At 44.8% G+C, this 27,803-nt stretch overlaps 1 protein-coding gene across 6 annotated transcripts in view; it reads right to left on the bottom strand.

Moving 5' to 3' along the window:
• The window catches only part of Khc-73 (Kinesin heavy chain 73), a 228,395-nt gene that overhangs the window by 65,349 nt on the left and 135,243 nt on the right, over positions 1-27,803 (bottom strand). For all 6 annotated transcript variants that reach the window (XM_069334000.1, XM_069333999.1, XM_045753956.2 and 3 more), the window contains exons 22-27: positions 23,877-24,023; positions 20,355-20,562; positions 18,450-18,641; positions 15,416-15,621; positions 7,184-7,274; positions 2,737-2,879 (exon numbers count right to left, since the gene is read on the bottom strand). In XM_069334000.1, the coding sequence (XP_069190101.1) occupies positions 2,737-2,879; positions 7,184-7,274; positions 15,416-15,621; positions 18,450-18,641; positions 20,355-20,562; positions 23,877-24,023 (987 nt within the window). The remainder of the gene's footprint in view (positions 1-2,736; positions 2,880-7,183; positions 7,275-15,415; positions 15,622-18,449; positions 18,642-20,354; positions 20,563-23,876; positions 24,024-27,803) is intronic.

Genomic DNA, 27,803 nt, shown 5'->3' on the forward strand with positions numbered 1-27,803 from the left:
CCCCACTGAATTATACTGGTAATGAGACTCGGGTGGCTTCGGGGATTGCCCCTTCCGGATCGGCGGCAGAGGCATTCGAGCCTGGTCCTCCTGCCGGAGCTTTTGGGCCACGCCAGTGGGCCCCCTTCATCCTTGCTTTTCCGGTGGACTACTTTTTCTCCAAAGGCAGAGGATTTGGAGGACAGCTCGGCCCCGGGTCTTGATGTGGAGGATTCCGGGGCTGAGGAGGAGTTGACTGGGGGGGGCATGGGCCCCGGTGGTCCCTGCTTGGGTGTTTGGTACCCTCGGTGCAGGGTTTGTTGTTACGGGGGAGGGGGTTTTCCTATTCCCTCCCTGTACGATTTTGTTATGAGTTCGACTCCTCCCCAGGTTTGGTTCCGAGTTCCCTTGGGCTCTTCGGTTCCCTCTTGGAGGTTTTTGGCTTCCCACATTCCACCGAGGAAGTGTGGGAGGCCTCTTGAGGCTTACCTCCTGCGAGACCCAGATTACGCCTCGATAATGAAGCCTTCTTTTTGAGTTTGGCTCCTCTTTTCCTTATTGGGTGCATTACAAGGTGCCGGAGTCTTCCTGGCTGGTAGACAGCCTTTTTTTTGTTTGGGGCTTGCCGTTTGTCCTGTCGGACTGCGCACTTGAATGGCAAGAGTTGCCTACGGTCGGTGAGGTTTTCCTGGGTGAGTTGGAGCACTTCAAGGCGTGTTTGTTCGCCCCCGTCCTTCCTTATGATGTTGGCCAGGTGCGGCTTCGCGTGCAGGTTCCCTCCCTTTCGGCATCCCTGGTAATTACCTAAGTGTAATTACCTAAGTGTAGTTACAGGATGAGAGCTACGCTCGTGGTGTCCCGTCTTCCCAGCACTCTTTGTCATATAATGCTTTGAAACTACTGACGGTCTTGGCCTCCACCACCTTCTCACCTAACTTGTTCCGTCTACCACTCTGTTTGCGAAAGTGAATTTTCTTATATTTCTTCATCATCTGTGTTTAGCTAGTTTATATCTATGACCTCTTGTTCTTAAAGTTCCAGGTCTCAGGAAATCTTCCCTATCAATTTTATCAATTCCTGTTACTATTTTGTATGTAGTGATCATATCACCTCGTTTTATTCTGTCTTCTAGTTTTGTCATATTTAATGCCTCTAACCTCTCCTCGTAGCTCTTGCCCTTCAGTTCTGGGAGCCACTTAGTAGCATGTCTTTGCACCTTTTCCAGTTTGTTGATGTGCTTCTTAAGATATGGGCACCACACAACCGCTGCATATTTGTGCATGCAGGTGTGGGTGATAAGGGCCAAATTGCCCTTAGCAACACAAGGGTTAAAGATTGTAATACAGTCTCTAAAACCAGGAAAACATCCATTGAGCCAGACTTGAAGCCAGAAGCTAGAGGAATGCTGCAAAAATCTTACGGTACATAAAGCACCCAATCAGCACTGAAAAAATTCTAAAAGGCCCCAACCTGGAGAATTACCCAGCATTGAATGTAATGAAATGATTCTTTCAGGTGGGTTCAAGGTGGTCTCCCTGTTGCTAGCTGCTTTGAATAGTGCCACAATATATATCAACCAACTTCATTGTGCTCGCCTATCCAAGACCCTCTGCCAGATGTAGCTTTGCAGTTTCAATAAGTAGATTCTAGTGGTAAAAGATCTTTATATTCTCTCAAGGTCAGCAATTTTTCCAGCTTTAAATGGAGCTGTTAGTGTGCAACAATATTCCACCCTAGAGAGCACTAATGTCTTAACACTATTGCTTCTGGATAACAGTAATGATGTCTTAAAATAATTACACACAGTTTTCCCGAGGACGGCAGTGCCAACCTAATTTTAAATTTTTGTAAAAATTCCATATATTGTCCAATTATTATGCATGCGGTTTGTTTTAAAATGTGCAGTTCCCCCCAGCCGAGAATACTTGGTTGGCGCAGATAAGTGGTTAAAGGGAACACCATTCTCATTTCAGTTTGCATGTTTTTCTCATTCTCCTTAGTGATATGTGACTTGCACATATTTCAGGTGCTACTATGCCTAATTTCTCAAGGCACTGGTTCAAGTTTGCATTATCTACCTGTCTTTCCCAGTATATTTCTGTAAGAACTTGGTATATTTGTTCCCATTTAATCCACTTGTTGTTATTGAAAATTAATTTCCTTTATTCTCCTCCTCTTGGATTTGAGATTGACTGCACAGGTTTATTGCCCATGCATGTCTGAACTTCAATTAGGTTGTGATCCGAGTTAAAAACTTTTTCACCGAAAATGTAGGTTGTGTGTGGCCTATCTTCTCTTATTCCACATTCTATAACGTGGTATTTATTCACATTAAGTTCCATTTGCCAAGTGTTGTAAGTGGTATTGAGTGGTTGAAAGGTTTGTGTCATAGCAAGTGGTTAACCTTAGTCTCGGTTGACAGATGCTCTACTGAACTCTGCAACACATTTTACTGGGAGGACAAAACAATTTGAAAAGGCGCTTGCCCTTCTGGGGCTCAAAGTCACACATAGCATTGTAAACCAGCAGGGTCCTTTTAGGGTTCAGTGCTTTAAGTTAGGGAGTTACTGGAGAAAGGCCTTGCTCAGAAATGTGTTACTTCAAGATATTGACTAAGTACTTTTTAATATACAGTAATAGTGAATCCTATTAGTTTTTATCATTAGTTTTTCAGTTTAAAATGTTCAGTAGTAATAGCCTTTCCAGCCGTGCAAGTCCAACTGCCTTTATAAAAATTAGTGGTAGCATTATACTCACATGAGAAAAGTTTGGGACGGATGCAGTTTTCCTCATGAGTGGACGGCCAGCAGACTGAAGCAATTCCTTCACAGCTACATTTTGTCGCAACCTGTCCAACATTAAGATGGACTCCACAGATGTAACACCTTTCGTATATTTCTCTGTTGGAAATACCGGTAGTTTTTAGACATGATATGGAAAAAAGAGCAAGTTTAATTCAAGAGCATAAAATAGTTTATTATAATTTGCATGAAGCATTTAACCCCTTGTGCTGCTCTAGGCCTTAAAGGAGGAAGCCCCAAACCTGAAAGAAGCAGGATTCATCAAAGAGGGATAATCTGAGTCACGCAGGAGGTAAGATGCCATGGCCGCCTGCACCTCATGTGCCGGGATGTGGGAAGCTGAAAACCTCCGGATGGATGAGACCGACGAACCCGAAGGGACCTGGAACCAAACCCGGGGAGAGACTGACACCATATCCAAGTCATATGCAGAAGGGAAGAAAGGAAAAACCCCCCCTCCCCGTAACAATAAGCCCTGCTGGAAAGGAACAGAACCCAAGACCCCTAAGTCAATCCCTCCCCAGCTCCAAGGGCCCTCATCACAGGCCCCGGGGCCGAGCCGTCCTCTAAGACCACAGTCTCACAAGAAAAAGCCGGAGCAGCCATACAAGCAGGAATAAAGAGAGCCCACTGGTCAGACCCAGATGCTTCAGCAGGAGGACCCGGCTCAAATGAATCCGTCGCCAGCCCAGCAGGGGCAGTCCCTGACACTGCCCGAGTCTCCTCACCATCTACACTCTGGACCAACTCCGAAACCCTCAGACGCTTCGGAGCCCGAACGGGGGGGTGAGGTGAGGAAAGGAAAGGAAAAGGAAAAGGAAAAGGAAAAGGAAAAGGAAAAAAAAAAAAAGAGAGAAAGAGAAAAGAGAAAGAGAAAAAGAGAGAGAGAGAAAGAGAAAGAGAAAGAGAGAGAGAGAGAGCGCAGAATGAACTACAGAAGGGATGGGGAGAACAAGGGGCATGGACGAAACCAATGTTGAAGCAACCAAAACCCCTAAGTTCTGGTCTCTAAACTCAAAACAAGACAATCTCGGGACTTCCAGGTTAGCAACCAACCAAGCACTTGAGGTTATCTTGAGATGATTTCGGGGCTTTAGTGTCCCCGCGGCCCGGTCCTCGACCAGGTCTCCACCCCCAGGAAGCAGCCCGTGACAGCTGACTAACTCCCAGGTACCTATTTACTGCTAGGTAACAGGGGCATTCAGGGTGAAAGAAACTTTGCCCATTTGTTTCTGCCTCGTGCGGGAATCGAACCCGCGCCACAGAATTACGAGTCCTGCTCGCTATCCACCAGGCTACGAGGCCCCTGAACGTTGAGGCAACTGAAACCTAGATTGCAATGACTGAGCCGCCTGTACCTGAACACCCAAATCAGAGGTCTGGGAAACCTGAGTCACCAACAAGCAACAGAGCTCGCAGGACTCTGGGTCATAGGTATTACCAACCCAGCAGGCAGCATGACGGAGGCAGAAACAATGAGTGTACTCCAGAGACAAGGGAACAGAGCAACCTTCAAACTTGCACAAAGCGAGAGGAGACTCGGGGGGGACACATCCATCGAACCCATGAGCCCCTGCTCTTGGGGTGAGGTTTCCCAGAGCCCTTAGCTTTTCAATCTCCACTAAGGGAAGCCCAGGCAAGGTACTACTAACTGGCTCCCAGAACTACCAAACAAACCTTTAAGACTGCACCACCAGGACATGCATGCTCATGGGGGCCTAGCGGGGGTACAACTGAAGTATATACATAGATATAGGGTATGACCCAACCTAAGGGCAGACCCCCACCAAAACAATGGAACAAAAAGATACAAAAAAAAAAAAAAAGCAAGAGGACAGCATACCCAGAGGATGCAGAGCCAACCGCTATGTGAGGTGACAACTAGCTGCGTAATACCCTGCGCCTCAACCAGTGACGAATACCACCCCTACCCAGAGACAGAGGAGCAAGAAATCCCCCAGCTGACTCCAAAAGCGGACAAGTACTGAGCAGTAAATGACACAACGGGGGGGCAGCCCCAAAGACGACTTGTGGAAGGAGACCCCAGGCCCCAAGGGCAGTACTTGCAGGGGGCTTAGGGAAGGGAGCCCTAAGCCCATGCAGCCCCAGTACTTGTGAATATACTCCCAGCTTGCACACCACTGAATTTTAGCAAGAATCAGAGAAGAAGTCCGGAGCTGGAGGTACACAACCGAAGCCCACCGACATCAGCCAAGAACAGAGAGGCTTGGGTAGCCGGTGGAAGGACTGGGGCTACCCCTTCCCCCTCCCAGGGAGGGGGGAGGTGCGCAGACAGTGGCGCATTGGTAATGAGATGACGTCATGCTCGTTTGCATGTATTTTCTTCATGGGGAGTTCTATCCATTTGTTTGGCTTTAAAAGCAATTCTTAACCAGAATGGGGGTGGGGGGGGGATTTGGGGCACCTATCTTTCTGGGTGCCCGACCCGGTCGATGGCAGACAGAGTACTTCTAAATTATATATAAGGTGTCTCTATAGGCCATTGCTCCTTGTGCCTCTCTGAGGGGGCCAGGATCTGTCTCGTTGGTTCCCGGTAGGCCTAGAACTCCATGTACATTGACTGATGCCCAAGGCTATTCTCTGCATAGCCTAGATAGCTCTGGGGAGCCTCTGGGTCTCACCCAGAAAATGGCATTTCATTACATTCAACGCCGTTTTTTTTTAGGTCCAGATACACACACTTAACCCAACCATCTCTATCCTGAAAAATCTCTGCAACTATCATAAAAACTAAGTAGATTTGCTAAATAGAACCTTCATGTTCGAAAACCATACTGTCTGTCTGTTATTATGTAATTACTCTCCAGGTGTTCTATCCATTTGGCTTTAACTATTTTTTTAGTATTTTGACTATCATGCTTGTTAATGATATGGGTGTAATTTAAAGGATCTTCTCGGATACCATTTTTGTAGATTGGAATGATGTTTGCCTTTTTCCATATATCTGCTAAGATTCCTGTGCACAGTTATATCTGAAATATTAATAGGAGTGGAATGCTCAGCTCAGTTGCACATTCTCCCAGCACCCAAGGTGAAATTCCATCTGGTCCAACTGCTGTATTTCTTCCTAGACCTCTTAAGTACTTTTTCCACTTCATCTTGAGATACCTCTGTATTTTATGGTGTGCTCTGGCATTGGCACTGGGTCTGACTCTCATAAAATCCTTATTTTGTGCAAACACGCTTTGGAACTGTTTATTTAGTGTTTCACACACTTCTTGTTCTTTATCAGTTAATCTGTTCCCCGTGTTCAATCTCTGGATTGTATTTTTTACATGCAGCTTGCTTTTAATGAATTTACGGAAAAGGCCTGGATCTGTCTTACATTTGTTCGCTACCCATTTCTCAAAGTTCCTTTCTGCCTCTCTCCTCACTGTTGTGCATGTGTTTCCTGCTTTCGTGTAGTGCTGGTGTGTTGGAGGGTTAGGCTTCTTCCTACATTGTCCGCATTTTCTTCTCTTTTCTTCTCTGGCCCTTTCACAATTTCTGTTGAACCAATCCTGTTTTCTGGTTCTGCATTTCTGTTTTAGTATGAATGTTTGTGTGCCTTTATCGTATATTTAAACAAATTTGGCATACATCTCATTTACTTCCTTGCCTAGCAACAAGTCTGTCCAACTAAATTCATTAAATAATTTGCTAAATTCCCCATAGTGTCTTCTTTTGAAATCAAGTTCATCAACTGTTTCTATATCCCCATTCTCTTCTAGATTACATCGCAAAGCATATTTCATTTCCAACAGGACATGATCACTCTTTCCCAAGGAAGGAAAGTACTGGATGTCGAATATCTTCTTTCCTGGTGAATATTAAATCCAGTAATGATGGAACATCCCCTTACCTCATTCTTGTGGGCTGCTTGACGTGTTGATAAACTAATGTCTCCAGAATGAGGTTTACAATTCTGCCTTCCCAAATGTCCTCAGTTTTTGCTTTGTAGACCTCTTAGTCTATCAAGTTAAAGTCCTTCAGTACCAACCATCATGTTTTATCTTTATCTGCTATTAATATAATCACTCATTATGAGGCCCTCTCATTTGTCACCTAGTTCCATCTTTGTCCATGTGTTGCTTGCTGGTGGGCTGTAGGCATTTACGATTATCAGTTTATCATCCCGATTCCAAACCTGGAATGTAATTAAAGTGTAATTACCTAAGTGCATTTACAAGATGAGAGCTATGCTTGTGGTGTCGCATCTTCCCAGTATTCTTTGTGGTATAACGCTTTGAAAGTACTGACGGTTTTGGCCCTCCACCATCTTGTCTTGTCAACTTTATGAGGAGTTTAAGTTTGGAACTCTGCCCTCTGTAATGATCTTACCTGATAAATAGTTAGCCCAGGGCAGAGGAACACTCAAAAAGAAACATTAATAGGAGGCTTACCTATATATGTCTCTCCATCTTCTGTATGAGAATCGTCAACATTGGCAGCCATCTGAGCGAGGGATTCACGTTCCTCTAATTCTTCACTGGCCTGTAAGAAAATTAACATAACCAATGCAAGATGTTGCAAAATCAGAGAGACATAAAAGAAAACTAGCACTGAATGTAATGAAACGTTGGTTTCTGGGCGAGACCCAGAGACTCCATGAAAATATTACAGTGATTAAAGTGCTGTACTACTCAGTGTCATCAGTTGCGTAGTTCTATTGACTTACCAGAGACCATGATCCCGAACCTGGCCTCCCTCTAGAGAGTTGCAGGGAGCAGTGGCCTATGAACACTTTACATTTAATGTTTATCATTGTTGCCACCATCCAAGGGAAAGCACCCAGAAAGATAGGCGAATCAAAACAGACTACTGCATGGTTAAAAACGAGACCGTAGCCCCAAAATTGCCAAAAGAACTCTCCCACAATGAAAACAAAACAAAAATTTGGTGAAACTAGATTTTCCTAGTTTGCTCCAACTCCCCATTGCCTTGAGAGAAGAGAGAGACGAACCAGATCAGTCACCCCCCATCATTCAATTCTATAATGATAAAACACACCAATGACCTGGGGAAGGGAGGGTGTCAGGGAGCCTCCAGGGCTCACTCAGAAACTGGTAATTACCTAAGTGTAGTTACAGGATGAGAGCTACGCTCGTGGTGTCCCGTCTTCCCAGCACTCTTTGTCATATAACGCTTTGAAACTACTGACGGTCTTGGCCTCCACCACCTTCTCCCCTAACTTGTTCCAACCGTCTACTACTCTGTTTGCGAAAGTGAATTTTCTTATATTTCTTCGGCATCTGTGTTTAGCTAGTTTATATCTATGACCTCTTGTTCTTAAAGTTCCAGGTCTCAGGAAATCTTCCCTATCGGTTTTATCAATTCCTTTTTACTATTTTGTATGTAGTGATCATATCACCTCTTTTTCTTCTGTCTTCTAGTTTTGGCATATTTAATGCCTCTAACCTCTCCTCGTAGCTCTTGCCCTTCAGTTCTGGGAGCCACTTAGTAGCATGTCTTTGCACCTTTTCCAGTTTGTTGATGTGCTTCTTAAGATATGGGCACCACACAACTGCTGCATATTCTAGCTTTGGCCTAACAAAAGTCGTGAACAATTTCTTTAGTATATCGCCATCCATGTATTTAAAAGCAATTCTGAAGTTAGAAAGTGTGGCACAGGCTCCTCGCACAATATTCTTTATGTGGTCCTCAGGTGATAGTTTTCTATCTAGAACCATCCCTAGATCTCTTTCTTTATCAGAATTCTTTAAAGATTTCTCACATAATATATAGGTTGTGTGGGGGTCTATGTTCTCCTATTCCACATTCCATAACATGGCATTTATTAACATTAAATTCCATTTGCCAAGTGGCACTCCATGTACTTATTTTGTCCAGGTCTTCTTGAAGGGCATGACAATCATCTAAGTTTCTTATCCTTCCTATTATCTTAGCATCATCAGCAAACATGTTCATATAATTCTGTATACCAACTGGTAGATCACTTATGTAGACAATAAACATCACTGGTGCAAGAACTGAACCCTGTGGTACTCCACTTGTGACATTTCTCCAGTCCGATACATTGCCTCTGATCACAGCCCTCATTTTTCTATCAGAAAATTTTTCATCCATGTTAGAAGCGTACCTGTCACTCCTCCAATATTTTCCAGTTTCCAGAACAACCTCTTATGTGGAACTCTGTCGAAAGCCTTTTTTAGGTCCAGATAGATGCAGTCAACCCAACCATCTCTTTCCTGTAATATCTCTGTTGCTCGATCATAGAAACTGAGTAAATTCGATACACAGGATCTTCCAGATCGAAAACTATACTGTCTGTCTGATATATCATTTCTCTCCAGGTGTTCTACCCATTTAGTTTTGATTAGTTTTTCCAATACTTTCACTATTACACTAGTCGATGATACAGGTCTATAATTGAGGGGGTCGTCCCTGCTGTCACTCTGATGTCACTGTCAATATGCATCCTTGAGGTTCAGGGACACCATCCAAGAGCCCGGCTCCAAGAGAAGACGGACCTGGGACAGTAGTCATCCTGAAGGAGGGGCAAGAAACCCACAGGTTCAGACAGGACAAGTTCATAATAAACCAGAGGTCCGCGCAGTCCCACTTCGGGACCGGAAACAGGCAGGAAACCCACCTGAGGAACGCCGTTGTCGTGTTTCGACCACTCCCAAGCGAACCCACTCCGAGATGACCCGACAGAACGCAGGGGAAGAGGCCTGCCCCACCAGCCCCGAACACCCCAAGGAAGGAGGAGCCACCCAACACCACCACAGGCCGCATGAAATGACCCGAAGACCCCATGAATCGTGGGACCAGGCACGAGCAAACCGGGCGAGCCCCCCCCCACCATCGCCCCGTCAATGGGACAAACCGCTAAAGGGCCGACGTGCCTTGTGAGAACCCAAGTGGCGAACAGGGCGATCCCCGCACCGACCAGCAACAGCCGGAACCAAAGGCTGCGCCAGCCCCAAATCTGGCACCAAAGGCCTACCCCAACGAAAGAACCCCGAGCCCTGGCACGATCTTTCCGGGAAGGTCCCCAGTGAGCCCCCCCCCCCCCCCTGGAGCAACAACAACTCAAACATAGGCCAACAACTAACCGAGGCCTCCTGCAGGTACTGCACCACAGCAGACTCAGCAAACAGCAATGGACAAAAGGGCGAAGACAAATGAAGAGCCAGGGCCCAAGCGGATTCCAAGGAAGAAGCCAGGGCCCAAGCGGATTCCAAGGAAGAAGCCAGGGCCCAAGCAGATTCCAAGGAAGAAGCCAGCGCCACTTGACGACACGCGAGGCGAGAAGCATAGAACCGCAAAACCGCATCACACAGGATGGGCGCGAAGAGCTTCAACAAAGCAGACAACAACCGCACCCCCACATCCAACTCAGCGGCCCCAAGCACCCCCACATCCAACTCAAGCCAATCCGAGGACAGCTCAAGGAGGGAAAAGAAACGCAGGGCCGACCCAAGTAGGCCACCAATCTGCAAATCCTCTGCAACCAAGGCAGCCGAAAGCAAAGGAATCTGCACATGAAGCTGCATGACACCAACATCACGCGAAAGGGCAGGAACGAACAAACAAGCATTAAGATGCTCGAAGTCACCCTCCAGGAAAACCTGGAACACCGTAGAAGTCTCTCGGCACTCAAGCACGTGGGACCGACAGAACGTGTGCCAAGCCTCCAATAAAAAGAGAGGACAGTCTGCCAACCAGGATGACTCTGGAACTTCTTAATGAACCAGAAGATCCGTACACGAAGGAACGCGGATCCATCACAAAAGCATAATACGTGTCACGCAGGAGGTAAGCCACCATAGTTTTGGCCTATTTAATGCCTTTAACCTCTCCTCGTAGCTCTTGCCCTTCAGTTCTGGGAGCCACTTAGTAGCATGTCTTTGCACCTTTTCAAGCACATCAACAAACTGGAAAAGGTGCAAAGACATGCTACTAAGTGGCTCCCAGAACTGAAGGGCACGAGCTACGAGGAGAGGTTAGAGGCATTAAATATGCCAAAACTAGAAGACAGAAGAAAAAGAGGTGATATGATCACTATGTACAAAATAGTAACAGGAATTGATAAAATCGACAGGGAAGATTTCCCGAGACCTGGAGCTTCAAGAACAGGAGGTCATAGATTTAAACTAGCTAAACACAGATGCCGAAGAAATATAAGAAAATTCACTTTCGCAAACAGAGTGGTAGACGGTTGGAACAAGTTAGGTGAGAAGGTGGTGGAGGCCAAGACCGTCAGTAGTTTCAAAGCGTTATATGACAAAAGAGTGCTGGGAAGACGGGACACCACGAGCATAGCTCTCATCTTGTAACTACACTTAGGTAATTAAACTTGGGTAATTACCAAGGCTTCCCAGACCTCCGAAGATGAAACACAGGAAGGCAGAAACCTGCAGAAAGACGGAACTGAAGAACCTGCGGGATCACGGAACCAAACCCGGGGAGGGGTGGACACCAAGTCCAATTCGTATGTGGAGGGAGCGAAAGAGAACACCTCTCCTTGTAACACCAAGCCCCACTCACAGGGTAGAAAAACCCAGTGGGGTCCAATGGGGCCCAAGGCCCCCAAGCCAACCCCTTCCCAACCCTGGGAACCTCACCCTGAAGACCTGGGGCCGAGCCGTCCTCCTGACTCCCAACCTCTAAAAAAACCTTTTTCGGGGAGCAGCTGAAAAAGCAGGAACAAAGGGGATCCACTGGCCAGACTCAGCTCCGGCAGAAGGACCAGGCTCGAATGCCTCCGCCACCGCCCCAGAAGGGGACACCCCCGAGACCGCTCAAGTCTCCAAACCAACTAAACCCTTCCTCGACTCCGAAACCCTCAGACGTTTTGAACCAGGAAATTGAAAAGACGTTTCATGGGTCGGGAATGTGGTCCATGATTTTTTTTTTAAATGGTGTCTGTTTATAAGAGCCCTGATGAAGGCGAGGTGAACCCTGTGTTTAAATGTTTAAATTGCTGGCTGTTTAAATCTTGCATAGTAATTCAACACGTCATATGACATGATGCACAATTTATTGCAAGTTACTCAACACGTCATATGACATGTTGCACAGTTTAAGGGTTAAGAAAGTAATTAGAAACAGCAATGCAAAAGATGTACAGTGACCACAACACAGCAGTTGCAACATCAGGATCTGTGGGTTGGTACAAGAATTCAACCAACTACGAACCACTTATTTTGATGGAAGGGAGCAGTAGAACAACAGAAATACACTTACATCGCATCAAGCTTGGATACCCACGTGCATGGGAAATAGACTTACAGGTTCCCGAAGATGAGAGGAAATGTCAGCACTGTGGAGAAATTCCCGACAGACCACTGGAATATTATCTAATATAGTGCATAGTTACAAATCCAATAAGATTTCAACTTCGATTCAACAGAGCAGAAGTTTTAAAACACATGGGGCAAAATCTCACTGAAGTGACCGTACGAGTCATAAATACTCATACTCCGCCCAAGTAAAACAGAAACAAGCAACACTTAGTGGGCCAGCCAGAGGCTTAGAGCCTGTGCAGGAATATCACACACACACACACACACACACACACACACACACACACACAAAAAAAAAAAAAAAAAAAAAAATGGTGCGCCACCTTGTTGGCTTGTTGATGTAACAAAACATCACATCCTAAAATACAAGTTTCACATCCTGTATAGCAATTCTCTTGCACAAAATATAAACAACTATACAACGATTCTGAGAGGAGGTAAGAGTTGGGTAGAAAAACCATTTTAAAATATTTTGTAACAAATGTATGATAAAGCATATTAAAATAGTTTTTCCACAAAATATCCTCGTAAAATAGGGGAAAACCCACCTGAGGGACACCGTCAATTTGACCAAACTAAAGCGAACCCACTCCAGGATGCCCCGACAGAATGCAGGGAAAGAGGCCCGCCCTGCCAGCCCACATTCCCCCAAAGGAGGAGGAACTACCCACCTTCAATAATCGTGGGACCAGGCGAGAGCAAACAGCACGAGCTTCCCCCTTCTCCATCAGGCCCCGAATCTGGCAATACTGGCTTACGACGATCGAAGGAACCCTGAGCCCTGGCACGACCCTTTCGGGCAGGACCACCATGCCCCCCCCTCCCCTTCCCTGGAGAACCAACAAGTCCGACATAGGCCAGCAACTAGACGAAGCTGCCTGCAGAAAATGCACCACCGCAGACTTTGCAAACAGCAATTGACAAAAAGAGCATGAAAATCTAAGAGCTAGGGTCAAGCAGATTCCAAAAAGTGGACGTGCAATGCCTGTCGGCATGCCAGGTGAGAAGGAAGGAACAGAAACACCACCACCTTCAGAATCGGAGCATAGAACCCCAACAATGCAGCCGACGCCCAAGCCGCCAAGGCAAGCACACAGGACACCGGCCCGAAACCCAGCTCCTCCACATCTTCCTCGGGCCAGTCCAAAGACAGCTCCAGTAGAGAAAAGAAAGGCAAGACCGAAGCCAAATGTCCACAGGCGCACAAATCCTCAGCCACCAGGGACGCCAAAAGGGAGGGAACCTGCACATGAAACTGCACCTGGTTGATATCACGAGAAAGCATGGGGTGAACAAGCACGCATTGAGGTGCTCAAAATCGCCCCCCAGGAAAACCTGAACGACTAGTAAACTCCCACCATTCAAGTGTCCAAGTTCAACAGAACGAATGCCAAGCCCTTAACAAACAGAAAGGGCGCTAGCATTGGCAAACAGCTTTCTCGGGCATTGTTTCACCTCTGGCCTGCTCATGCGCCACCTGAGCCGTCCTGGTCATTGGACCGGGTGCTCTCTTTTCTCTCTTCTCCTCGGTTTGTGGTGGCCCCCTCAGTTAAGGACTTTTTCTAAGGCTCTTTTTCTTGTTGGCATTGGCCTCTGGGGATCAGGTCGGAGGGCTTCATGTTTTCCTCCGGCGCAGGGGTTTCTGCTCTTTCGGTCCTGGTGATCGTTTCTTCGTTTGCAGCCGTCTCCTTTTCTAGCAAAGAATGAGTCTGCTGCTTTCCGAAGGGGTCCTTGGGTTGTTGATGCCTGGTTGGTACGGCTGGGGGGTGTATCATGTTTTGTGTTTGGATGTGACTCTTCGCAGTTATTTGCGCACCATGGCTTCTGTGGCCGAGGACACGCTTTGGGTTGATCCAGTTTCCCTTCTTCCAGGGCGTGGGTATCCCAGGTTGTCCACAGGATTATTTGGTCCAGCCAGCCTGCGGTCTATCCCCGTGCCCACGACGTTCATAAGCTTGCGGCTTTAGCTGCTGTTTTTGGTAATATGTCCTGGGCTGACATTCAGGCACGGGGCTTTTGAAGGTCGAACAGGGTCCTGGCTGCACAGTACCTTGTTATTAATGTTCCTTGCGCTTCTTGGGGTATATAGCCTTGGGTCGCAGGTTGCAGCCAGAGTTGTCTCTTCTTCAAGTTGAGGAGTGAGTGATGGCCGCCTCCCCGGTAAGTCCCTTTTCTTCTAATCTTTGGTTAGGTAGCTCTGGGGGAGCCGAAGGGGCTCTCTACAGAAAACTAACGTTGAATGTAATGAAACGCCATTATCTGGGCGAGACCCGGAGGCCTCCTGGCATCCCTCCCTCCAGTCAGTGGTATTTCGCGTTTTTGATACTCAGCCTCTGAACTGACGAGAGTTGTTGGCGTGAAGGTCTGGGACCTCCCCATCCCCCTCCCAAGGAGGGGAGGGGGTTGCACAGATGGATGCGCAGAGGTTGTGATGACGTCATGTTTGTTTCCTTGTTTTTGATTGGGGAGTTCAGTTTGCTAGTTTAGCTTTCGGTTTGCAATTTTTGACCAGCAGTAGTTTGCTTTGGAATTCCTACCTTTCTAGGTGCCTGACCTGCTGGATGACAAAGACTGCTTTCAGTTACAAGGGGGGGGGGGGTGTCTAGGCCATTGCTCCTAGTGCCTCTCTGGAGGGGGGGGGGGGCCAGGTTCTGGCTTTGGTCCCTGGTAGACTTAGAACTCCTATGACTGACTGTTGCCATGGTCTAATATATACGCATCAGCCCGGTATAGCTCCGGGGAGCCTCCGGGTCTCACCCAGAGAATGGGGCTTCATTACATTCAATGCTGTTTTTTTGCCAGACTTCCCCGCCCTATTGCAGCCAAAATATGCCGCCTATGATTTTTTTTATTATATTTCCCATAATCAGGGAACACAAATGAACACTTTCATAAGACAATTTTTTTTTTTATTTCTTGCACCTGGGCGTGTTGCAGACTATAATTGCAGGAACAGCCCAATGGTTAAACCCTGTACTGATGCTGCTACTTGGTGATGGTGGGAGGTTGCATAGTCAATGAGCACTTGCAGGTGGTGTTCAGGGTATGAGTCACATCAGGTTAGTTCCTCACTGATGACTTAAGTTAGACTTACCATTATCTTCCTAATAATATAATTTGCAAAGATTATTAGCAAGCTATGGTGGGAAGGTCACAAGAATGTTGTTTAGCAAAATTTTCCTAGTAGTGTATTTAACTCCAGTTCATGGAGCATCTGAGAGGATCTGAGAGGACTCTGCTCAGGAAATTATATCTTACATACCCATTAAAATAACAATCAGCCAATGTTCAATCAAGTTATTAGACTATATAACTGAAGCAGTAAATAGAGGCAAACTTAAAACAATATAAAAATAAACTGACCTTTGGAATATTGGACACAACTTCATACATTATTCCTGTTTCATATAAGGTATTAGAAGAACCAATGAATGACTTTACAAACTTGCTAGTTAAGGATTGCTTCTTATAAATATTAACTGCAAGCCGCTTCCGTAACACTAGGTCCATTGGAGCTGGATGAGATAGTCGGACCACACTTTTCACAATCAGATAAACTCTTTCATCAGCTGGAAAAAATCACAAATATATGCCTATTTAAATTTATGTGTATTAAATAAATAAATGTGCACATATTACAAAAGTTGGTCATATTTTGAAAAAGAAATGTGTTACATGAATACAAGAACACAGCACCAAACAAAATTTTATAAAAATTTCCAAAGATTATTAAGATAATGATTTCTTTCCAAAAGCATGAAAACATCTACATTTTAATACAGTAAATCAATTCTAATGCTGTAAATAAGGGCTTGAAAGAAACATGATAGTAGTTATGTACTAAAGAAAATATAGATGATGAAAACCCAGCTTTGATATAATGAAATGCTAGTTTCTGGGTGAGCCCTGGAGGCTTCCTGAAGCTATCCCACTGATATAGTGCTATATTAGTTGGGATCATCCGTCGCAGAGTTCTTGTTGCCTACCTGGAACCAGAGCCAAAACCTGGGCCCCCTCAGAGAAGTGCAAGGAGCAATGGCCTATGAGCACTTTACATTTAAAGTATGTCATACTTGTCATCGACCAAGCAAGTATGTTAACCCTTAAACTTAGGTAAACTACATTAGCCCGATGAGCTCCAGGAAGCCGTAGGGACTCCCCACAGAAAACTACCTAGAAAGAAAACAAGCAACTAGCTTGTTCATTTATAAACAAAGATAATCCAGCTTTATCCAATTAGTCCCCCACTTTATTAGTTTTTATTACACTATTTACACACATTATGTATAAGTATCTACATGTTTTATTCAACATAACTATGCAAGTAAGCTGGTATTGTGTCCAAACAGCACAGTGGCCACCATACACTGCATGACAAGTCGCACAGCAGATGGCGACGCTACGAGTGCGATGCCACCTCCCTCATTAAAATGGCTCCTCCCAGTATTATCCTGCTGCTGTTATTACACTATATACACATTATATATAAGTATCTACATTTGTGTTCACCATAGCGAACCACTAAGCTAGTATGGAGAGCCCAAACAAGATTGGCTGCCACACACAGTGACGCTACCTCGATTCCTTCCCTCCTCACCAAAATTCCTCCTCCCACAATACAACACAGTGATAATTATCACCACAATCCTGCTATTATCACAATCATGGTCACTAAATCCTGTAAATGAATAATTGACCACAAGTTTATTTTGTAAAGGAACATAAGAAGTCGTTTGAAGATTCCTAGATGGATGAAATAATGCTGTGGTGCTGTAGCTAGCGCTGTGAACATCTTGAAGAGCATTGATTTACTGATATTTGAACATTGTATACAGTCATTATCACACTCAGGCTCTTCTGTAATACTATTATGGCTAAATAATACCAGTTACATAAACATTTTGACATTATTAGGCGATGCTGTTGTCACAAGCTGAACAGCAGTGGTGTGAGCTCATGCTGCGTGTGCCAGCCTTGGTTGCTCACTCAGTACCAAGGCTCTCACACCCGGGAATGTTGCCCACATTTAAAAAAAATAACGGCAACTGTTTACAAGAGCCCTGAGGAAGCTGTTGTGAACCCCATGTAGCCATGGGAGTTTTGAATCATACGCAAAACCAATAAGATCCCTGAAGCGCGTTGCACACCACCCGTTGAGCGCCTACAGGCAAGTTAATCAGTGCAATGGTTAATGTTAATAATTCATTAACTCCAGAACTAGGAAGTTGTCAAATGAAACTGGTGTGCAGTGTATGGGTTAAGCCAGTTGGGCTGCCACCTGGTATTTGTTAGTTTAGTTGGTTAATGGATGATTAGAAAGTCAAGAACAATTCTTGGCAATTTTTGAGATGCCAGTGATCATATGAAAGGGAACCGAGTGATAGAAATATTTTTGTATGTTATAGCATGTGGTGTATTCTAGGTGATGGATTGTGGAATGCTCTCATAGTTTCCCACTCAATATTTTGCAGAACAAGACAATTTGAAAAGGTACTTATCATGCTTGGACAAAAAGTAGATTACAGCTGGACAAATCCAATTCTAAGACATTAGAGCTTGACATATCCAGTGCTAAGACATTAGAGCCTGACATATCCAGTGCTAAGATATTAGAGCCTGACATGTCCAGTGCTAAGATATTAGAGCTTGACATATCCAGTGCTAAGACATTAGAGCCTGACATATCCAGTGCTAAGATATTAGAGCTTGACATATCCAGTGCTAAGATATTAGAGCCTGACATATCCAGTGCTAAGATATTAGAGCCTGACATATCCAGTGCTAAGATATTAGAGCTTGACATATCCAGTGCTAAGACATTAGAGCCTGACATATCCAGTGCTAAGATATTAGAGCTTGACATATCCAGTGCTAAGATATTAGAGCCTGACATATCCAGTGCTAAGATATTAGAGCCTGACATATCCAGTGCTAAGACATTAGAGCCTGACATATCCAGTGCTAAGACATTAGAGCTTGACATATCCAGTGCTAAGACATTAGAGCCTGACATATCCAGTGCTAAGATATTAGAGCTTGACATATCCAGTGCTAAGATATTAGAGCCTGACATATCCAGTGCTAAGATATTAGAGCTTGACATATCCAGTGCTAAGATATTAGAGCCTGACATATCCAGTGCTAAGATATTAGAGCTTGACATATCCAGTGCTCAGACATTAGAGCTTGACATATCCAGTGCTAAGACATTAGAGCTTGACATATCCAGTGCTAAGACATTAGAGCTTGACATATCCAGTGCTAAGACATTAGAGTTTGACATATCCAGTGCTAACACATTAGAGAGCTGCTGAGGTGCCACTCAGAAATAGCATCATAGCATTTACAGCTCTAAAAAGAACATGCAAAGAACGAAAATAAAACCGTGGTATCTTACTGGGTGTAAGTCTATTGAGGTACATGTTGTCATGGATGGATGAATCCCACGATGCTACTGCACACACATCTTTTTCATAACATTTTACAATAGGAAGCTGGAAGAATTTATTGCAGTTTTCTTTGGGGATTATGGCATTATTTCCTGCTAAAGTCAGGTTGTCACCAAATCCCTGAGTTGAGAAGTCATCCGCTGAAAAATTAATAATAATAGTTAATCATGAACACAAAATTAATAATGCTCTTATCTAAGCTGACACTGAATGCCAACAAACCATTAAGAAAAACAACTTTGCAAACATTATGATTGCATCAAGCTATTACAAAGACACTATCTTAGTTACTGCAAAACAGGAAGCAATTATACATACACACTATGTTAGTAACCTTAAGAAAGAGCCAAACATGGAGCTATTGTACACAGACACACCTGTTAGTTACCTTAAGAAAGAGCCAAACATGGAGCCATTGAACACACACACCTGTTAGTTACCTTAAGAAAGAGTCAAACATGGAGCCATTGTACACACACACCTGTTAGTTACCTTAAGAAAGAGTCAAACATGAAGCCATTCAACACACGCACACTTTTCAGTTAAAGAGCCAAACATGGAGCTATTGAACACACACCTGTGTGTTAGGGGCATTGAAACAGTTGTTAAACTCAATTTCAAGAGGGGACACAATAGGGAACTTCAAAAATTTCTAAATGAGTAACTGGACAGACTTGTTGCTAGGTAGGGAAGTAAATTAGATGCATGCCAAATTTTGCAAAATATACGATGAAGGCACGCAAACATTCATACCTAATCACAGATGCAGGTCCAGAAAACAGGATTGGTTCAACAGAAATTGCGAGAGGACCAGAGACCAAAAGACAAAAAATGGAATCAATATAGGAAGAGGCCAAACCACCAAACACACCAGTGATACAAAGATGCGATAAACAACTACACAGCAGTAAGGAGAGAGGCAGAAAGAAATTTTGAAAAAGGGATAACGGACAAATGTAAAACAGAACCAGGCCTATTCTACAAGTTCATAAACAACAAATTGCAATTGAAGGATAATATTCAGAGGCTGAAGATGGTAAACAGATTCACGGAAATTGAAAAGGAAATATGTGAAACATTAAACGAAAAGTTCCAAAGTGTGTTTGTACAAAATGCAATCTTCAGAAAACCAGACACATTCTGTTTCTGAAAATTCTGAAAATCTTCAGAATTCCAGAGAACAGAGTACATAAAGGTGTCTAGAGACGAAGTGGAAAAAATGCTTAAGGAGCCAAATAAAAACAAAGCCGTTGGCGCAGATGGAGTTTCACCATGGGTTCTGAGAGAATGTGCATCTGAGCTCAGCATTCCATTTCACCTGATTTTTCAGGCATCCCTGTGTACAGAAGTTGTAGTGGACGTGTGGAAAAAGGCTAACGTAGTTCCAATCTACAAAAGTGGCGGCAGGAAAGACCCCCTTCAATTATAGACCTGTATCGTTGACAAGTGTAAATGGGTAGAACTCCTGGAGACAAACAATATAATATCAGACAATCAGTATGGTATTCGATCTGAAAGAGCCTGTGTAATGAATTTGCTCAGTTTCTATGATCGAACCACAGAGATTTTACATGAAAGAGATGGTTGGGTTGACTGTATCTATCTGGACCTAAAAAACCTAATATATCCATATCAGCCTGGATAGCTCCACAGAGCCGAAGGGGTTACCCCCAGAAAATATACACACCATGTTAACAGGTTTAAGAGCCTAATCCTATTAACTATATTATACAGTATAATTACAGTAATTGCAGAAAACATTTACTAAGACATTAAAAGTTTGACTATGAAAACTATATCTGACTCAAAGTTTCCTTAAAATAAAAATATAAATTGTAAGCATTTTTACCCACCATTTAAATCTAAGAAAAGGACTGGAACATGAGCCTCCATTCCTGGAGGGGGATCCCAGTCTGCTGGCGCACCAGGAATACTGGACCCAGCAGCAGGGACCAGGACGGCATTCCTCTCTTCAGTCAAGCTCACCCACTGGTCAACCAAGGACTGCTCCCGTTCTGTATCACATTCATTTTTGTCACCCTTATTAATTATTTTTTGTATCTGAAATAAATTTTGAAAAGGAATATTAAGGAAAAAATCACACATTAAGAACTTTATTAATTCATCAAGTAACAATATTTAAAAATCTGGAAACATCCTGTGCAAATTTGAGTAAATAATTGAAATTGACAAGTTTATTTTAAGGTGAAGCCTCTTGTGGCTTCCTGAAGCTACTATGCTGATTTATTGCCAAACTACTAGATGCCATCAGTCGTGGAGTTCTTTTAGGCCTATCGAGGACCACACGGTAGAACCTGGTCCTCTCTAAAGAGGCACAGGGAGCAGTGACATGTATAGTAAACTTTCTATGAATTTATTTATCTCTGCCACCACTAGGGAAGACATCCAGAAAGTCAACCAGACAAAACAGATCACTGTTGGTTAGAAGTGAGACTGTAGCCTCAAAACTGCCAAAAAAACTTCACCAACAATGTAAACAAATGATAAAAAATTCACGAAACTAGAGTGAGCTTGTTCGCTCAACCTTATAATGATCACGAGAGAAATTATTGTAAAAGCGGATTAAGATCAATCATGATTGTTGACATGTGGCGACTTCAATTTAAAATTGACAATACTGGGAAGACAATGAAACAAGAACAGAGGATTTTTGGACTGACCAATTCATAAACCTTATCTTGGAATCTTTCACGTATCAACATGTAAAACAGCCCACATAACTGAGAGAAGGTGATGTTCCATCATTGCCGGATTTGGCATTTACCAGGAAAGAAGAAGAGATATTTGACATTCAGTACCTTCCTCCCTTGGGAATGAGTCCTGTTGGAAATTAAATATGCTATGTGATATAATCTAGAAGAGAAAAGTGAAATTGAAATTTTTCTTTTTTTTTTTTACAGGGATATTCCTGCACGGGCCCTATGCCTCTGGCTGGCCCACTATTGAAATAGTTGACAAGCTTGATTTTAAGAGAGGACACTATGGGAGAGCTTGACAAATTCTTTAATAAACTTAATTGGAAAAGACTTGTAGCTAGGCAAGGAAATAAATGAGATGTATGCCAAATTCTGTGAACTATACTGTAAACTTTTTTGGGAACAAAAAATTATACTTGAATACCAAAATGGAGATGCAAAACCAGAAAACAGGATTAGTTCAACAAAAATAGTGAGAGGGCCAGAGAAGAAAAGGCAAGAAAATGGGTACAATGTAGGAAAAGGCCTAACACTCAAACAATATTACAGCAAAAAAAACTACAAAAAATCAATCAGAGACATTGAAATAATTAGGTAATTATCTGTTTGTGGCCACTCCTGCCTGACAGCTGACGAGCAACAGACTGTCTGGTACGCACGCTGAGTCAGCGCCTGTTTTTTGCCAGAATTCCCCACCCTATAGCGAGCAATATATGGCACTTGCCATTTTTTTTATTATTTTTCCCATTATCAGAGAACACAAATTAACAGGTTTAGAAGAAAATTATTATTTTTTTTTTTGGTATGTGCCTGTGGGTGACAAATGCTAATTAGCCCTGAGTAACATGAGGGTTAATTATAGACCTGTATAATTGACAAGTGTAATAGTCAAAATATTGGAAAAAATAATTAAAACTAAACGGGTAGAATACCTGGAGAAAAACGATGTAATATCAGACAAACAGTATGGTTTTTGATCTGGAAGATCCTGTGTAACGAACTTATTTTTTATGATCGAGCCACACAGATTTTACCGGAAAGATGTGGTTGGGTTGACTGCATCTGTCTGGACCTAAAAAAGGCTTTCAACAGAGTTCCCCATAAGAGGTTGTTCTGGAAACTGGAACATATTGGAGGGGTGACAGGTAAGCTTCTAACATGGATGAAAAATTTCCTAACTGACAGAAAAATGAGGGCCATAATCAGAGGCAAGGTATCGGATTGGAGGAATGTCACAAGTTGAGTACAACAGCGTTCAGGTCTTGCACCAGTGACGTTCATTGTCTACATAAACGATCTACCAGTGGGAATACAGAATTATATGAACATTTTTGCTGATGATGCTAAGATAATAGGGATGATAAAAAACCTAGATGATTGTCATGCTCTTCAAGAAGACCTGGACAAAATAAGTATGTGGAGCACCACTTGGCAAATGGAATTTAATGTGAATAAATGCCTTGTTATGGAATGTGGAATTGGAGAACATAGACCCCACACAACCTATAAATTATGTGAGAAATCTTTCAAGAATTCTGACAAAGAAAGGGATCTAGGGGTGGTTCTAGATAGAAAATTCTCACCTGAGGACCACATTAAGAACATTGTGCGAGGAGCCTATGCTACACTTTCTAACTTCAGAATTGCTTTTAAATACATGGATGGAGAAATGCTAAAGAAATTGTTCACGACTTTTGTTAGACCAAAGCTGGAATATGCAGCGGTTGCCCATATCTTAAGAAGCACATCAACAAACTGGAAAAGGTGCAACGACATGCCACTAAGTGGCTCCCAGAATTGAAGGACAAGAGCTACGAGGAGAGGTTAGAGGCATTAAATATGCAAAAACTAGAAGACAGAAGAAAAAGAGGCAATATGATCACTACGTTCAAAATAGTAACAGGAATCGATAAAATTGATAGGGAAGAATTCCCGAGACCCGGAACTTCAAGAACAAGAGGTCATAGATTTAAACTAACGAAACAAAGCTGCCAGAGAAATATAAGAAAATTCACTTTTGTAAACAGAGTGGTAGACAGTTGGAACAAGTTAGGCGAGAAGGTGGTGGAGGCCAAAACCGTCAGTAATTTCAAATCATTGTATGACAGAGTGCTGGGTAGACGGGACACCACGAGCGTAGCTTGCATCCTGTAACTACACTTAGGTAATTACCTCCATTTCATAACACCGTGGTAAGGGCAAAATGCCAAAGAAAACGAGAACACGGAGCCAGAGCGACAGCAACTACACGGCACCGCTTCAGTCAAAGAATTAAATAGAATAGTGGCAGCCTGACTTACCTAGGCCAGCTCTTTCCCCTGAAGTGGGGTGGAGCATGGGGGGAAGGGGGAGGTTAGTTGAACGCAGTTTTACTTGTTTGTTTGCTGGGGAGTTCAGACAGTGGTTTGTTTTGATTCGCCTACTTTTCTGGGTCCTTTCCATTGCTCTCTTCGCCTCTCTGAGGGGGCCAGGGGGAGCTCGTGCTCCCTGATAGGCTTACAAAGAATTCTGCAACTGATAACAGTCAAGTAGTATGGTATTTGATCAGTAAGATCAAGGGAGCTTCAGCTCCCTTGATCTTACTTGCCCCTTGATCAGCTTTAGGGAGCTGATGGGGCTCCCCACAGAAAAACTTATCTGTAAATCTGCATATATTACTTGTTGATCAAGGTACATTCTTCTTCTTTTTAATGCTTCACTCCATCGTTCCCGAAGCACAGTGAGATCTTCTTCAGTGTATGAGTCAAGTTGTCTCTGGCACCTCAAACGACCACACACAGACCCTATGCTTATGTTTGTAATAGCCTGAAAGTTAAATAAAATTAATAAAAAATATTGATATTAAAATTAAAATGACTTTCATTTCAGTATGGTATTGTAAGTACAAATTAATAAAAAAAAACAGTAATGTAATGAAACGCCATTTTCTGCGTGAGCCCCAGAGGCTCCCTGGCACTTATCGGGCTAATGTATTTTATATTAGAATGGGACATTAGCTATAGAGTTCAGACCTACCAGGGACAATGAGCCAGAACCTGGCCACTTCAGAGAGGTTTTAGGGAGCAGTGGCCCTGGAAAACCACCCTGTGGTTGGGGGTTTTTCCTTATCTGCCATCGACCAGGGTTAGGCAGCGAGAAAGGTAGGCATAACAAAACAAACCCAACATGATAAGGAACTAACAACAAAAACCGAACAGACAGATAGAACTCCCTTTAATGCGAAGCAAACAAGCAAACGTAACACTACTGCAGCACTGCTCGTCCGTGCAGCCCTTCTCTCCCCGAGAGGGGGAGGGGGAGGCCCCTGCGCCGGCAGCATCACACTCCAGTTCGGAACCTAAGCTTTAACCAAAGCAAAAAAAATGCCAACCGGTGGGAGGAAAGGTTGCTAGGGAGCCTCCGGGGCTCACCCAAAAAATGGCATTTCATTCATTCAATGCTGATTTTCTGAGGGGAGCCCCTACGGCTCCCTGGAGCTACATACCCAAAGAGAAGGAAAAGAGAGGGACTGACCCGGGAGGCGGCCACCACAAACTCCTCAACGCGAAGTCAAGACAACTGGCTGCAACCTGCGACCCAAAGCAATACAAGAATGCCCAGGCGCAGATACACTCACCAAATAACGGGCGGCCTGGACCCTGTTCGACCTCCAAAATCCCCTCGCCCGAATATTAGCCCAAGACATGTTACCAAACACGGCAGCTGCAAACTTCCAATCATCATAGGCATGATGATAAACCGCAGGCTGGCTAGACTTAATAACCATGCGGACGACCTGGGAAACCCGAGCCCTGGAACAGGGAACGTGGGAAACTGGATCAACCCCAAAGTGCATCCCCAGCCACCATAGCCGAAGCACGCAGGTAACGGCTAAGAGCCACAACTTTTCACAACACATGATGCACCCCCGGGCGAACAAACCAAGCATCAATAACCCCTCCGGAAAGCAGCTGTCTCGTTCTTTGCCAGAAAAGGAGAAGGCTGCAAACATACAAAACTACCACCAGGACCAAAAGAGCAGAAACTCCTGTGTCGTAGGAGAGCAGGAAGCTCCCTGACCCGACCCCCAGAGGTTAATGCCAACAAAAACAGGCAAGTGGAAAAAAAATTTTGAGCCAAAGGAACCACCTCAAACCGAGGACAGGAAAGATAAGAAAGCACCCTGTCCAAGAACCAGGACAGCTCTGGCGGCACATAAGCAGGCCGGAGGTGAAACAAAGCATGAGAAAGCATACGTAACGGGGCGGATGTGATGTCCACCCTGAACGCAAGCTGGAGTGGCTCCACCAGCACTGCACGATATGAGGCGACAGAAATAAGCATCAAATGACGGCCATGAAAAAAAACAAGAAAGGACAAGACAACCCGATCCGAATACGAAGACAACCTACAAAGAGCAAGAAAATGGAGAAAAGAACGTCAGGAAACTTCGTACAGTCGCCGAGACGAAGCTCGCAGGTGGGACACCATCAACGAAGCCATCTGATCACCATAGAGATGGTGATACACCTGCATCAAAAAGACCAGACGCGAAGAGCAGAGGAAAAGGCCGAACCAGCCACGTACCGGACCGGTCCGACCTGCCAAATGAGGCAGAGACGCAGGAAATGCCCCGGGTTCAGGCACCGAGCAAGCAGCACCTGAAACCAAGGCTGGGCCGGCCACAAAGTGGCCATGAGGACTACTCTCCCTGGGAAAGACTCCAACTGAGCCAGAACCCGAAGCAACAGCTGGACCAGGAAAAGAGGTACAGGTAACCCCACCTCGACCAGTCCTACTGAAAGGCACCCATAGCGAATGCCTCACAGACGGGGAAGGGCACCACATAGAATGGGAGATGCCAAGACCATGCTGACACGAAGATGTCCATGTCCTGGAGTCATAACGTCCGGCAGAGCCAATGAAACGAGTTGGTGTCGACCGTCCATTCCGTGAACAGGGAAATGAACCAAGGCAGGCCGTCTGCCAGGATGTTGGACACTCCCTGGACATGAACCGCATGGAGAGCCAAACCCCAAGAATCCAGCAGACGAGCCACTCAAAGGGACCAACCCCAAAGAGGCAAGGACTGAAGAGAACCCCTGTGGTTCAGGCAATGAACCACCGGAGAACAGTCCAAACAGAGCCGGATAGTAGAGCCCTGAGTGACCCAAACCCTCCGAAGCGCAAACCAGACTGCTGCGAACTCTCGAGGAGTTCCGCGAGCATTTTTCCGCAGGCAAAATGTGACTCATCGCCGTTTGCGGCGATGGGTCACATTTTGAACCTGTCAGAAGCCCCAGCCAAGAGATGATCCATCCGTGAACACATCAATCGAAGGCTTGGGTAGGCGTCAAGGCACTAAACTCCAAAAACCTCTAAGAAGCCGGCGCCACAGCAACTGACACAAGGCTCCCGGAGGACGAACCCAATGATCGTGAGAGGCAGAAGGAGCATCCCCGAAGGAACCAAAACAGATGCCAAAGCCAAACCTGACCCAGCGGGTAGATCAGTATGGGTTTGTCTCTCCATCCAGAGGCGTGCTGGATGGAGAGACAAAGAAGCGGTCCGAGAGTCCCAAACAAGACCCAGCCAGGTCCGAACCCGGGAAAGAACCAGATGGAATGTCCTCCAGTTCACCAGGAGCCCGAACACGGCGAGCAGGAAAAGAACTACACCCCTGGTGAGCAGACAAGTGGACCGACTGGGAGCCCACACAAACCAGTCGTCGAGGTAGGGCAGAAATTGAATCCCGAGCAGATGCAGACTGGTCACCAAGACCCGGTAATGATGTGTAAATACACAAGGTGCCAAATACAAACCAAGGAAGGCAACAAAGCAGCAAGCCTGAATTGGGACACCATCCAGGCACCTGGCCCCAACAGAAGCCGGACTGGAGATAACAGTTATCCGAAGATGGGCAAAGAATCCAAGGTGCAGACGGAACAAGTCCAGAAGAACCGCAGATCTGCAAAGTCGAGTGTGGGCATTGGAACAGGCAGGACCCTGGAAGGATGGGGTGGATCAACCATGTCCAAGTTCACCCATACCAAGATGACATGACGAAGCGCAGGGGAAGAAGCCCACCCCGCCAGCTCCGAATCTCCCAAAGAAGGAGGAGCCGCCCAATGCCACCAGAGGCCGGAAGACAACCAAAAAACGCCCACGAACTGCGGAACCAAGTGCAAGCAACAGGCAAGTCGCCCCTACAGCATCACGCCAACAGCGAAGGGATCAGACCCCCTTCCGAAAGAAAATGTATATATATATATATATAAATTAAACAAAAAATAATAATAAAGAAAGAAAAGAAACCACCGACCAGTGGGTAGAGAGCATCGCGCCGGAAAGACTAAGAAGGCACAGAGAGCACAAAACCGCACCAAAAGGCCTACCTCGACAACAAATACCCAAGCCCCCGGCACGACCACAACATGTGCCAAGACCCAAAAAGAGCAGACTGCAAGCCAGGAAGACCCCAGAACCCCAGAAGGCAGAACCGGGTCACACACTAGGTAACTAAAAGCCTCCTGAATCCCCAAAGGGGGCCCAAGAGGAAGAAACCACCGGAACAAAACCAAAGAACCAAAAGGAACCCAGAATCCA

The sequence above is a fragment of the Procambarus clarkii genome, chromosome 30 (assembly GCF_040958095.1).
Source record: "Procambarus clarkii isolate CNS0578487 chromosome 30, FALCON_Pclarkii_2.0, whole genome shotgun sequence".
NCBI classification, from domain to species: Eukaryota; Metazoa; Arthropoda; class Malacostraca; order Decapoda; family Cambaridae; genus Procambarus; species Procambarus clarkii.